Source organism: Indicator indicator, chromosome 10 (genome assembly GCF_027791375.1).
Source record: "Indicator indicator isolate 239-I01 chromosome 10, UM_Iind_1.1, whole genome shotgun sequence".
In the NCBI taxonomy this organism is placed as follows: Eukaryota; Metazoa; Chordata; class Aves; order Piciformes; family Indicatoridae; genus Indicator; species Indicator indicator.
In genome coordinates, this window is record NC_072019.1 from 16,685,294 (window position 1) to 16,699,279 (window position 13,986).

Here is a 13,986-nt window from a genome sequence, read left to right on the forward strand (position 1 = left end):
TCTAGAATCACTGGGCTGCCCTGGGGATCATGTGAGCAGCCCTGTGGGGCACAAGGTTTGAAGAAGACCTGTTGTATTAGAGGTTTAGGGACTAAACAGAAAGGTAGGCACTAGTGGAGGAGGGTCAGAGGGTGTGTTTAGGGTGTGTGTTTTGGGGTGAGCTGAATCATTTGTTCTGCTTTGTTCTGCACCAGGACTGCCACAGGGTGAGAGAAACCTGCGCTCCAGGTGTCTCCATTCAGACCTACATCACAACCATCGTGCTTTCATTGTGCTGCTTCCTCCCAGGACACTGGATTAAACACCAGCTCGCTCATGCCAGGGCAAAACCAGGCACCACTAAATCCCAGACGCAAAACCCCCTCAATTCAGCTCCAGGTATGCAAACCCCTATGCTGGTTGCAGGTCAGCCCATCGATGGCAGCGAGCCATCTGCCCGTGCTTGCTGGAGGCTTAGTGGTTCACGCCGGTTCTCCCAGCAAAGCCAGCTAGCTACCTGTGTTAAACTGGGCGAGGGCTGGCCGGCTCTCGTTGGCACCCCTGAGGGCGCTGACGGCGAGGTGGTAGCGGGCGCCGGGGCGCAGGGCCTGCAGGGAGTACTGGCTGAGGGGGGGCTGCAGGCGGAAGGTGGTCCTGCCCCCTTCGCCGTCCGCCAGCCCGTACTTCAGCAGGATGGCATCCACCTTGGCGCGTGGCGGCGTCCACTCCACGAAGGCCACCGTGTCTGAGACGTCCCGCACCAGGATCTGCGTCGGGCCGTCGATGACTGTGGAGGAGGGGGAAATGGGCACCTGTTATTGTAGGAAAGTTGGAATGGGGAATAGTGGCAGATCTGGGGACACCAAACTGCAGGGATGCTTCAACGCATCCTTCAGAGTGGCCTGAATTAGCATCTGGAGACAAGGCAGGGAGGTGGCATGGGCAAGAGACATGATCCCCAGGCCTGAGGTACTCCGGGAGTTTGGTCCTGGTGGGTTCCCAGGTGCTTGTCCCAATCTCCGAGCTCTGTCCTGAACCTTCTGCACTTCACTGATATCTCTCCCCAGCTGTGGACACCAACAGCTCCCCCTTCAATGCCCATTACAGCTATAACACAATTCGTGCTCTTCTCTCAAGCTGGTTATCAGCAACAATTTCTCCCTTAATTTTTCAGGTGGCATTTTCCAGGATATAACCTCCTGTGTCTAACTGTGGTCTGCTTTCTTTGCTCCTAGATAACTGCTTTTGCTTCGTGATGCATTGAAAAACAGAAAGTTCTCCTTTGTGCCCAGCTCTTCAAGCCATTCAAACTACTTTTATCGACGATGATCCTCCACTCAATTTACTCTTTTCTGAGTCTTTCTGTCGCTGGAAAAATTTATCAGCAATGATATTATGTCTTTTGAAAGGTGTTGACAATGTGTTAAATAACATGGGGCCAAGGACTGATCCAAGCATCAAGAACCGAGGAATGTTTCTAGAAATGTTCCTGCTTTGGTGCCAGCTCCTGGTTTGTCACTAAGCTGGGGGATCAGCTCCTAAAGCTGTTGATGTCTTAGCAGTGGGGAAAGAGGAGAAAACACGACTGCTTTGATGAGTCTTCAAGCTAGTTGGGTGTGGGGCTATGGAAGATGTCCACCAAATCCTCTCAGATAAAGGAATTTCAGCTAAATTCATACTAGGGTTCTACTAGGAGACGGTTTTGGACATTTCTTCTTTCTTTTGCAGAGAATTGGGTCCTTCCCTCCTTCACACCTCCCAGCGCTTGATCTCTGGAAATCTTGGGCTCAAGCCTGTGTGATGGATGCTTTGAATCCAGCAGGACCTAACCACTGCATGGAGGGATGGGTGTGCCAAGCCTGGCCATCACACCTGTGACATGGAAGCATTGATGCATGGAGCCCATTTTATCACATCCATGATCGCAAGGTGGGTGAAAAGAACCCATATTGGCTCTGTACAACAGACTCTGCTGCATGCAAATACATCTGAAATGCTGTGTATGTTAGAAAATGACACTATGTGACAAGGATGTGCTGAATGCTGCACCCCAGGGTTGGAAATTCAGGAGAGATGTGGGTAAGCAGGGGTGGAATGGACCAAGGAGGATTAGAAAAGGACATATGGGGAACTCGGAGCAGTGGGGTCAGGTCTGGGAGCAAAATAGCAGAAGAGAAGGAAGGCCAGCTGGGAAGAATAGTTCTTTAGGCAGGAGCTGGGCATTCAGCTTGGCCAGGAGCAGGTCATGCTTATCCAAACCCTGAACCTCCAACTACCTCATGTCATTCAGTCATCCAGGTGATGCTGGCATGCATCAAGTTCTGCTCAGCTGTGCACATGCCTTTGCTTCTTAATTCCTGCACAAGGTGTTGAGGTAGAACGATGATGAGGGAGGCAAAACTACAGAGGTGTTGCAGAGGAAGGCAGATGTGCCAGCATGGGGACACCTTCACAGAGCAGAGATCTGGGGGGACCACCACTCCATCTGCACTCCTCTGCAAAGGTCAACCACTGAGTTTGAAGTACCAGCCTCTCTTCATTTTTTTCCCCGACTTCCTAAAGAAAGAAAGATTCGGGCTTGACCAGGAGATGTCTCTGTTAAGCCACCTCGAGCTGAGTGCAGAGGCAAAGCAGGTGGAGAGGACTGCACTGGGGAAGCTCAGACCTGCAGCAAACTGCTGCTGGTGGAGGAACCCTCCCCTTCCCTCTCTGCCTTGCCTCAAATTAGCAGCCTGGAGAGAGCATCACCTCGTTATAACCCTCCAGCAGCTATTTAAATGCTGTTTCCGTTTGCAACAGCTTGGATGGAGGTAGATGTCTGCCTGGCTGCCAAGGCAGACTGCAGATCTGGCATGGTGAGTCTCTAGTCACCCAGTCAGCTCTGCCCATTGCCACGTCTCCTTCAGTGAGCAGATCCAGTTGAATTTCCTCTAGCCTACGGGAAGGACCCATGACTAGCTGAAGAAATTGGTTAGGAAGGATTGTGCTATTGCTTCTGGCTCCCTGATCTGCCTGAATCAGTGGCTTTACAGGGCATTTAGTGTCACAAAAGCAGGTGGGAGTTTTGATCTGTTATATATGAGTAGGGAACACATTTGTAGAGATGTTTCCTGGGGGCATCCAGCCTCTGAATTGTGGGATTAGCAGAGAAGGAATTTCTTCAGTTACACAATCAAAGCAAACCTGAGCCTTTGCTCCCGAGCCCATTAACCCTGTCATGGTTTCTGTGCTTGCAGCAATTTGGGAGGGAGAGGGACAAAATACCACATGAAGAAGCTGTTGCTGCAGTTCACCTGTAGCTTGGGCAGTTGAGTGGTGCTAGTTTTATCACTGTCCATGCAGTGCTGGGCTGCTCTCACTGAAGGGAACTTAGCATTTTGGGGACCAAACCCTTGGCACTGCCGTGCTGCCCAGGAGCAGGCTCACTCACGAGTTGAGACGCTGTCGGAGGTGGGAGGGCTCCTGGCTTGTTCCTTCAGCGCCACTACGGTGACAGTGTACTCTTCACCTGGCTTCAGACCTGTCTGATTGAAGGTGGTGACGGTGCTGGGGAGCTGGGCAATCACACCGCCCTCGTTATTCTGCAGAGGGGCAGAAATAAACATTAAAACCCAACAACAACAACAAAAAAAAAAGGTGTTTACGGGGGACTGATGCATGGAAAGGAGGTGACCCCGTGTTGCATCCTTCCATAGCCAGCCCTGCATCCCCAGATCATATCCTGTTCCTGGCACCATCCCCTCATGGAGGTGTAGAAAACCCACCCAGGGTGAAGTTGTCCACATTGCTGGGCTGAGAAATCCTCCCCCATCCTTTCCTTCCCCCTGCATCAACCTCTGTATTTCACCATCTGCCTATCTGCTGGTCTCTAGAAGAGAAAAGAAAATAACCCCAAAGCCTGGACTTAGAAGCCTTTTCCCTGCCATTCAGGCGCCAGGAGTCTCCTGCTCTTCCTGTATAGGTATGAAACTGTAAGGTCTTTATTTTGCCATCACTTGCTTTTTAAGTACCTTTATTAAAACAATTTTACTTTGTGGTTTTGCTGTGAAAAACTGTAAGGCTTTAAGGCAACGGCAAATGTCACCTTTCCTGCCAGTATTTGGACAAAGGATCTTTTTTTTTTTTTTTTTGCTGCTGTCTTCACTAATAACACGCTAAACAAATCTTTGCACACAGCTCTCCATTCATATTCATCTCTTTTCTCATTAAACAGGAAATCTTCCATTTTATCCATAAATTGCCATCTTACCTTTCCTAATTTTCTTTTCTAACTCTATCTTCATTCTGCCTTTCCCCCCTCCCCATCCCCAGTGCACACAGCAGATGGGCACTCCCACCCCCGACCTAGCTTTTGGAGGGGAGCACAGAAGGATGATTGCTCTGCAGAGGATGTGAGCATCCTCCTGGGGATGCTGAGGACCAGATTACCATCCTCTCGCTAATTTTTGGGAAGACAAAGCGAACTTGGTTTTGCTTGTGGAGGTTATTTGTTGCAACTCCTGATTTTAGCCTCTGGGACTGGGTTTGGGTTGTTTGGGGCGTGGCAATGGTTTAGTGTTTGCCCAAGTGAGCATTGCTTGCAGGCAGTGAAGGAGACAGCACCCTCTGCCTTGCTTCAGGAGAAAAGCTGGTGATCGAGACTCACAGTCCAGTTCTCGGGCAGGAGCATGCACATGACCGATGAATGAGAGAACTTCAAAGTCTGGTGAGCTACAGTCCTTCTGTGCCTCAAAAACCTGCATCCAGGAACAGTCATCCTTCTGCACCCTACCTTTAAATCCCGAAGTGTTTCTGCATTGTTTTAAGCTTAAAAAAAGGTGGAAAGGATGACCAAGGGCTTGTCTTTTGGGGTTGGCTTGGGAAAAACCTATCATTGATGATCCTGCAGAGAGAAGTTTGCTTCTATCCTGGTGATTCCTCACCCTAAAATGGAAACATCCTCATTTATTTACTTCAGGGGGATGCTGTTTGAGCTGAATTCCCACGTATCAGTGAAGTGTTTGAAAAATAGCTGAGTTTTGCTACTAAAAGCTCTTCCCTGATGTTTCCTTATCATTTTGGCTTTTATCCCAATGACAAACGAAAATTATCCTAGGGTTTACAACTGCAGCACCTGAACTGGGTCTTCCAATATCATTTGTGTGTGGATGTCCCCCACATTGCCTCCAAATCCATCCATCCTTTTTGGAAATGAGGGAATGAGCTTTTTAAAGCAACCAAGCCCTCACTGCATGCTATATAATGACATTTTACAGTGAAGAGCATTTGAAACTTTGGAGCCAAGTTCTGCGGTTCTCCACTGCCCAGAGCTGCCTTTGACTCCAGCAAGGGCTTTGTACCAAGTGAAAACGTCATAATTGAGCCCTTAATCAGCATTTCTTTTACTGCTGGGGCTTGAATGCTCTTGTAAAGAGGCTCCATATACAATTGGAGCTACACTTATGGCTAAATGGTGTAGAAATTATGAATATAGATGAAATACTTGATGTGTAATTTTTGTTGCCGCGCACAGAAAAATATGCGATATTTAGGGCAACATTTTCCTCCTTTCATCTTTTCTGGCACAGTTTCTACCTGTTTATCGCTGTGATTAAAATTCCATGGCAGGAATTAGCTGTGCGTGTGACTTGGGGATGCTGAAGGTTGTTCTCGGAGAGCTGGCGGCTGCTCAGTTCCAGCAGGGCTGCTTTGGGTAGCTTAGCATGCAGAGAGCAAGGGTGAGGAAGAAGGGGAGCAGCAAAGGCCGTGGCAAAGGAGATGGAAGGGGGAAAGAGGGGGTGATTGCAGGAGGCAGTGAGGATGGAGGGTTTGTTTGTTTATCTGCTCCTCTTGATTTTACTGGGGAATTTCTTTGAGGACATGTATGTCTTGACATCAATGATGTGAATGCAAGCTAGCAGATGCATGTTGAGGTGTTTGGGGTTGTCTGCTGTGACCAGGTGGCCAAGAGGACCAACAGCATCCCAGAGTGACAAGCAGGACTAGCACCTGTACTCTGCACTAGTGAGGCCACTCCTTGAGTGCTGGGTTCAGTTTTGGGGCCCTCACTGCAAGAAGGACATTGAGGTGCTGGTGAAGGATCTAGAGCACAAGTCTTGTGAGGAGTGGCCGAGGAAACTGGGGTTGTTCAGCCTGGAGAAAAGGAGGCTGAGGGGAGACCTTCTGGCTCTCTACAACTCCCTGAAAGGAGGTTGGAGCAAGGTGGGGGCTGGTCTTATCTCCCAAAAAATAAGTGATAGGACAAAAGGAAACATCCTCAGATTGCATCAGGGAAGGTTTAGGTTGGACATCAGGAACAATTTCTTCCCCAAAACGGTTGTCAAGGCCTAGAAACAAGCTGCTCGGGGCAGTGGTAGACTCTTCATCCCTGGAGGGACTTAAAAGCTGTGTAGATGTGGTGCTGAGGGACATGGTTTAGTGGTGACCTGGCAGTGCTGGGTTAATGGTTGCGCTCAATGATCTTAAAGGTCCAACCTAAATGATTCTATGAGTCTATGTGATGCACACAAACTGCAAACAGAGGATGGGGGGGGGGGGGATTAATTGGAAGCTAACTTAGGATCTGCTTGCTCAGTGTTTTTAGGATGACTAAGTGTACCCGTCCATGCCACGTGTATGGTGATGGTACCTTGGGGATGAAGCTGATCTCCCAGCCATCGAAAGGGAAGGAGAAGGGCTCCCACTGCACCTCCACTGTCGTCTCTGTGATGGTTTTGAACTTCAGCCCCTGCGGGGTGGCAAGGTCTGCAAGGCAGAGAGGGGGATGAGTGTGTGGGTGCTGCTGGTCCCCACTCTGCTCTCTGGGGCTATTTTTTTATCAGGGCAAAGCCAATGGGGAACCTTTTGTTAGCAGAGCCCCTTTGTCCTCATTCTGGGTGGGCTGGAGGGAGAAGAGGGAACTGCTAGGCTTCTGGACACTGAAGAATGCCACTGCATTACCTTGTGAATGGACTAAGTGATCAGGTTGCAAAAGGGATGTTTGGATAGTTTAGTTTCCCCCCTGTCCTCTTTATCCTTAGTTTCCAGGGATCCTTTCTGCTTGCCATTACAGCTTAAAACTCCAGATTTCCTTTGTGCATCATCATCATGGTCAGGGTTTAAGTATCCCCTGATGTACAGCAGCATCTCCTCTTGCTTTGCTATCACCCATGCTGTAGGGATTTGTCATGGGGAAAACACCCAGGAGTGGGAGGAGAACCTGAGACAATTGTGACATATATCTACTGTTATCTATCACAATATTTTTGCCATATTCTGGGGGCTTCAATCAAACACAGAAAGTTTCCTTGACTTTTTACTCACTCAGCTTTTCATCTAGACTGAGCCTTTCTGTAGAGAGTGGGCACATTTCTCTCTTTCTCCTATCCCAATACAAATATAAATGGAGATATAAATATCCCCGTTTGTTTTTTTTTTTTGAAGGCTGAAGTTTGTGCTGTAGAAGGTTTTTATGGAAAACGTGAGCCAGCTTGAGCATCACCTTTAGTTATCTAGGCACCAAGCAACAGGTGCAGTAGGATACTTACTGGTCATCACCTTGGAGGTGACAGGCATGCTCAAGACATCACTGATGACTGCATAGATGCTGACATTGTAGGCAACACCCGGCTCCAGCTCCATGATGGTGATGCTGCTCCAGTCCCCAGGCACTCGCTGCTGGAGCTGGGTGCCCCCTGGCACTGCTGGCTGGTATGAGACCACATACTCAGTGGCTGCCCCTGGGTTGTCCCATGTCAGCTCAATGGAGTTGTCACCGATTCCTGTCACTCGCAGGTTTTTGGGAGGAGCCACTGGTGGGAAGGGCAGAGGTCAGGGTCAGGAAGTGTGTGGCTTATTCTCCCACCCGGCCATGGGGAAGGGTTTGTGGGTCTGCTGGTGGGACATGGGCAGGGGCTTTGTTCTAGGGGCTACATGCTGTCTGTGGTTAACTGCTGTTAAGGCTCAAACTCAGGAGAACCTGACTGCAGCTGCTCTGGGACCAAGGCTTTATCACTGATGTTGGGATAACTCCCTAGCTTTTTGCTCACCTGCCAAACTTTGGAATCTGCCAACATGGACTCTTTGGGGGCAGGAACAACAGCCAGGCAGTCAAACTGCAGAGCTTGAGCCAGTCCTATGTGACATGCTCAGACAGGTATGAATTTCTCCTAGGCTTTGTGGTGTTTCTTAGAGGTTCTGGACAACTTGAAGCCCTGGCTTTCATATATTAAGGCCTAGCTCTCCACATGCATGACCCCGCTACCTGCCGAGCAGTCCTGCCCTTCGTAGCCTTCCTCACAGACGCAGAGGCCATCCTGGCAGATCCCCCTGGCGGAGCAGGCGTTGGGGCAGTGCAGCCAGCTGCAGTCCTCCCCGGCAAAGCCCTCCCGGCAGACGCAGGTGCCGTTGACGCAGTGCCCTTTGCCCGAGCAGTCGCGGGGGCAGCGCAGTTCGGAGCAGTCCTCGCCGGTGAAACCCTCCTCGCAGATGCATTCGCCGTCCACGCAGAGCCCGCGGGAGCCGCAACCGGCCGGGCAGCGCAGCTGGGAGCAGTCCTCGCCGCCGTAGTCGTTGTCGCAGATGCACTGTCCCTCCATGCAGACACCGCGGCTGGAGCAGCCCCGCGGACACAGCGGCTCGGAGCAGTTGCTGCCGGCCCAGCCCTCCATGCACACACAGCTGCAGGACTCCAGGCTGAAGTTCCCGTGGCCGCTGCACTGTGGGGTGTAATCCAGCTGCCCTGCAAGGATGCAGGACCAAGGGTCAGAGTTTATCAGGTGGACAGGGGAAAAATGTCTGTCCTAAGTTGGCCTGTTGATGGGCTGTTGTGAGGAGGACAAGACATGGGGCTAAAAGAGGATGCTCATCCCTCTCGTTGAGCATGTCCAGCTCTGGGAAGCTGGTGGCTTTAAGGACTGCAGGGGCAGAACTGGTGAAATGGGCTTGTGGTGGGGTTTGGGTGGGTCTCCAGGAATTTGCCTGTCCCCTTGGAAGCACTGGCTTCCGTAGCCAGTTCCATCAGCCTTGTTGGGATGAAAGTTCTCCCTTTGATTTCTTCTCCCCTCAGCACTCAGTTGATGGGAACCTCCCAAGACTGCTTCCTGGGGGAAAAAAACCCTTCCCTGGCTAAGCCCTCCTATTGTCTGCTGTCCACCCACTGTTCCTTTTTACAGATGAGAGATCCTGGTCAGCTCTCCCTTTCTACAAGGGGCAGGCATGTACCCAAGACATGATCTTCATCCCCACCATGACGAGCTCGATTAAGACAGAGCTGTTGGCTTTGCACAAAGTATTAGGGGTTTGATCATGCTGGGGTTGTGGGAAAGCGGAGAAAGCTCATGGCCACCACTTCTAATGTCCCCCCTTTACCTGGCATAGGATAAAGGCATAGGATGCTGTGTGCTGAGGATGCTGTGTGCACAGGGATGAAGACACTAGCCACTCTGACATTGTCAATGCTCCCCTGTTTTGCCCCGTAACATGGACCCATTGCTTCATCTTTGCCTTAATTCCAGCCAGGCTAATTTTTCCTTGCTAATTTTTACTGATTTTCTTCCTAATGTGAACCAAGGTAGAAGAGACACCTTCTCTGTGTTTCCTCTGACCCTTGGGTACTTCTGCACCATGAAGACCCCAGGCTGCAGGACTTCATGTCCCCTAACTAAGTTTTCCATCCTTGCTGATTTATCTGAGCAGCTCTTGTTATGGGAGGTGAGTGCAGCAGGGTGCTTCTCATCTAAACTGAGTACTGGCAATGCTGATCAGGATCTTGTCAGGTCTTAGCCTCTGGTTAAGTCATCAAAAGTGGAGAGAAAATGTCTGTGAGTGTGCCGGGAGAGCATGGCTTCCTTCGGGAAATGCCTAGGGCGGTGGGGTAGGGATCCTGATCTCCTTTGCTGTGTGGTGAATTGAAAGCAGCTCTGGTAATAATAAATGGAATTACTCCAGTTTTAGCTCAGCACATCTGCAAGCAGAGTGGAGACTCCACTCTGTTTAATGGAGCTGTCTGCCTATGTTGCAAGTAACCCAAATAGGCCCATCAGAGCTTCAAATGAATTCCTCTAAAACAGGGTTTTCCCACTGCTTTCCTTAAGTGATTTTAACCCTTGCTTTGCCCACACTCTGGTAGCACATATGTGTCCATTTTGTCTTAATTCCTTTCCCCCAAAAGGGTTGTCAAGTCCTGGAACAGGCTGCCTGGAGAAGTAGTGGGTGGAGTTGTTATCTCTGGAGGGATTTAAAAGCCATATAGATCATAGAAATATAGAATTGTTTCAGTTTGAGAGGACCTTTAAGATCGTCAAGTCCAACCACCAACCTAACCACCACCATGGCCGTTAAACTATGTCCAGAGGTACCATCTCCACATGCTTCCTGAACACCTCCAGGGATGGTGACTCCACCACTTCCCTGGACAGCCTTTTCTAATGCTATTCCAATTCCAGGATGGGGCTCTGAGCAACCTGCTCTAGCTGCAGATGTCCCTGCTGACTGTAGGAGGTTTGGAGTTGGTGACCTTTAAAGATTCCTTCCAACCTTAACCATGCTATGATTTTAACTTCTGCCTGTATTTTTTTTTCTTAAAGTTAACTTTTCATAGATGTTCTTTCCTCCCACAGAGAAGATGAAGGGGTTAACTGCTGACTCCATGATGCTGTCTTCAGCCCAGGGATGGCTTAGGAGAGCAGCAGCTGTGTCTCTCCTCCCTGTCCCACAAGCAGTGGCAGATCTCTAACAGCATTGCAGAGCCCACAGGGTTGGGAGATGACCCTGCTCTCCCCTTACCAAGCATAATTTGGGGTGTAATGGGGCTTTAGCTCTGGCCATTACAGGGTTTCGCCAGTGGGGCTTTAGGACTCAGGTGACCAAATCCCTCCCAGGGCTTTTCCTGCCTTGGAGGACCTAAACCGATCTTTCCCCTGAAAGCCACAGCCACACCATGGGTGAGCAGAGGTTTTCCTCTGTCACCACTCTGAGTGGCATCACCAGGTTTGTGTTTATTCCTCCTGCCTTTGGCTTGAGCCCTCAGTCCCCAGCAAGAGCTAACAGGATGGCATTACTACCTGTGGCTGCATTTTCTTGGCAGCAATTGGAGTTGCATTGGTCCCGGAGCATGGAGACCTCCCTCTCCAGCATCTCAATCCTGCTCAGCAGCTCCTGTAGGGATGGGAGGGAGGTGGAGCACTTGCAGGCCTGCTTGGGCAAGTTTATCTTGTGGGTGAAGGTGACCTGGCTCTCGCTGTCGGAGGTCTGCTCCGCGTACTCTGCCAGCCGGTCGTCTTCTGAACTCACCTCCTCACCCGAAGACTTGAACATGGATGAGCAGCAGCTGTCCAGGGGGATGTTGATGTTGTAGATGTGGTGGAAGACCATTGGCTGCTCTTTGATGGGTGGGCTGCAGTTGGCAAGGCCACCCTCCTCATCCACTGTTGGCCTCCCAGCTGGTTCTGTTGTCACCTCCAGCCGGCACTCATAAGGCTTGAGAATGGTGCCCAGTAGAAGCAAGTTGAAGCTGATGAGCATGTTCCTCAGGACTGGGGTTTCACTGTCAGTCCCCATTTTTTTGGGAAAGTGAAGCACCTTCTAAGCCAGCCTTGGTCAGCCAAGGGTGAGGAGGACCTGGGGACACGGAAGGAAAAGAGCATGGTTGGTGTTAGACCTGAAAGTGTGCTGAGTGTAGAGAGGCAAGCCCTTCTGGGCAAAACCATCAAGAGAGATGTGGGGCCAGTTCAACTCACTCCTACTGGCTTTGGTGCAGCCCATGTGTGGTGAGCAGATCTTGCCATGGCCCTTGAACAGTGGCAGAGGCAGGTTCTTGTTGCTGTTATTTTTTTCATAAGCAAAGAGTTACTCTGGTGCTAATGAAGCCCCCAATACCTGTGTGTCCAGCAGAAGATACCTGTATGGGACCTACTTGCAGTGTCACAGCAGTGGTGTTTAGGCTTAATGCATGGGTGTCAGTGACACATTCCTGTGCTCTCCTTTTGTTGTCTCCCATGCCCCAGGAGCAACACCTGGGATTGCTAAGCTTCCTCTACTGGCTGTAGGAACTGCAGCCTTGCTGTTAAACACCATTAAATTACACCCTGCAGGCTCCAGCTTCTCCAGGTAGATGCTCAGAGCAGACAAATCCCTCCTGTTAAAGTGGCTTCACCCCCTGCCCGACTGTGGATTATGGTTTAACCTTGCTTTGATTTGGAACAACACAACTTCTTGTTGCCATATTGATCATGAGCCCCTGGGTGGTAATCCAGCCTCTGAGGACCATGTCTGTCTCCAGCCTAACATCACTCAGTGCTGGCCCAGTTGGGCTGGATGGATTCACCCCCATTACTCCTGTTGGGACTGTTTGCTGACTGATACTTAACTGCAGCTGATTTTCCCTGAGGAATCACTGCCAGGTCCATCATGGACAGTGCTAATGGACAGGTGATGCTGTGTCATTGCACCCAAAGATGTCATCTACCTCGTATTGTTGCAGGAGGTAGTTTACATGCAGGCTAAGTGGAATTGGTAGAGAGTAGCTGCTCAGAGGGTACGTTGTGCCATGGGTAGAGGCTTTCAGCTGAGCCCTGGCACTGCTTCAGTGTCAGGATGACTGATTAAAGATTTCCAGCTAATATCTTCAAATATTCAGCTGGATTTCTTGCAGTATTTAGGAGGGAATGTAAATCACTCTGTGGTTCCCCACCTGTAGTTGGTTTGTAGGACCTGGGCTGATCAATAATGAGAATGTGCTTTGTGGTTCTTTCTGCACCAGCACTGCAAAAGATCATAGAAACATAGAATCATAGGATGGTTTGGGTTGGAAAGGACCTTAAAGATCATCTAGTTTCATCCCCCCCCTGCCATGGGCCTCTCCCACTAGACCAGGTTGTTCAAAGTCTCATCCAGCCTGGTCTTAAACACTTCCAGGGATGAGGTGTCCACAACCTCTCTGGGCATCCTGTTGCAGTATTCCACCACTGTTATAGTAAAGAACTCCTTCCTAATATCCAGTCTAAATCTACCCTGCTTTAGTTTCAGAACATTTCTCCTGTTGCCTAAGATGCAGCAGAACATGGTCAGCAGGCTCTTTACAGTGCTGGTAAAAAGGTTCAAAGAGCTGAAGAACCTCCTTACTGCATCACCAGGAACTTTACCAAAGCTCCAAGAAGCTGTAAAGCTTCTTGTGAGAAGGCACCTGGGACTTCTTTGGTAGGTTCTTTTATTTCACTGGGTTTTAGGAAAAGCAAGAAGAATGGAAATAACTACATGCAGGGGTGGTCCCCTCCTCCCCCGCTGACTCCTGTGGTGTCTTTAGCTATGCTTGCAGAAGACAGAAAGAAGGGCACCAGAGATGGCAACTGGAGGGAGTGAGAGGGCTGGGATTGACGCTTCATACATGTCAGTTTGGGTCTGTACTCTCAGAACCCAGTCCCCTTAAATCTTCCTCTGCCTTCTGAGCTCTCCAGCAGCTCTTGGGTGGCCCTGGCTGACCCATGGAGAGACTTCTTGTCCCTGCATAATGAGGCAGCTGTGACAGGGGAAGGCACAGGGTCTAATTAGTGCTGGCTCCCTTTGACTGGTTGGCATTGGAGGCTACCTACTCACTCCTTGGCTTCTCCTCTGCTTTTTTTGTGTCTGCTCGGGGTGGAAGCAACCGTGGCTGTGAGCCAGCTGCACCGAGTGGGGCCAGAGCTTCAAAGCAAGGCTCCTTGCAGGATTGCAGGAGCATCTTAGACACGGGGAAATGAAATCCTCCCCCTCCTCTGCTCTTCAGATCCAGCCCGGCTCAATATCGACACTGAAGCCTGTTTCTGAGCACAGCTGGAGGTGAGGAAGGGGCAGGGAGAAGGGCTCGAGGTGGATGCAGGGATGTGGGAGCAGGAGATGGGTTGGTGGATAAAGCAGGGTGGACGTGGTGGAGGTTGCTCACTAATGACAGCACATGGGTTGGGCAGTTAACAACTCTAACCCATAGACCAAAAGCCGTTCATCTGCTGGTAGAAACCATAAGGCTCATTGATAAGAATCTCTTTATCAGTG

At 50.2% G+C, this 13,986-nt stretch overlaps 1 protein-coding gene across 1 annotated transcript in view; it reads right to left on the reverse strand.

The window, feature by feature from the left end:
- The window catches only part of TNR (tenascin R), a 32,226-nt gene extending 20,709 nt beyond the window's left edge, over window positions 1–11,517 (reverse strand). Inside the window, exons 1-6 of the mRNA XM_054384044.1 lie at window positions 11,022–11,517; window positions 8,222–8,698; window positions 7,506–7,769; window positions 6,608–6,723; window positions 3,410–3,560; window positions 497–766 (exon numbers count right to left, since the gene is read on the reverse strand). Coding sequence (XP_054240019.1) covers window positions 497–766; window positions 3,410–3,560; window positions 6,608–6,723; window positions 7,506–7,769; window positions 8,222–8,698; window positions 11,022–11,517 — 1,774 coding nt within the window. The remainder of the gene's footprint in view (window positions 1–496; window positions 767–3,409; window positions 3,561–6,607; window positions 6,724–7,505; window positions 7,770–8,221; window positions 8,699–11,021) is intronic.
- Between the last annotated feature and the right edge of the window lie 2,469 nt (window positions 11,518–13,986).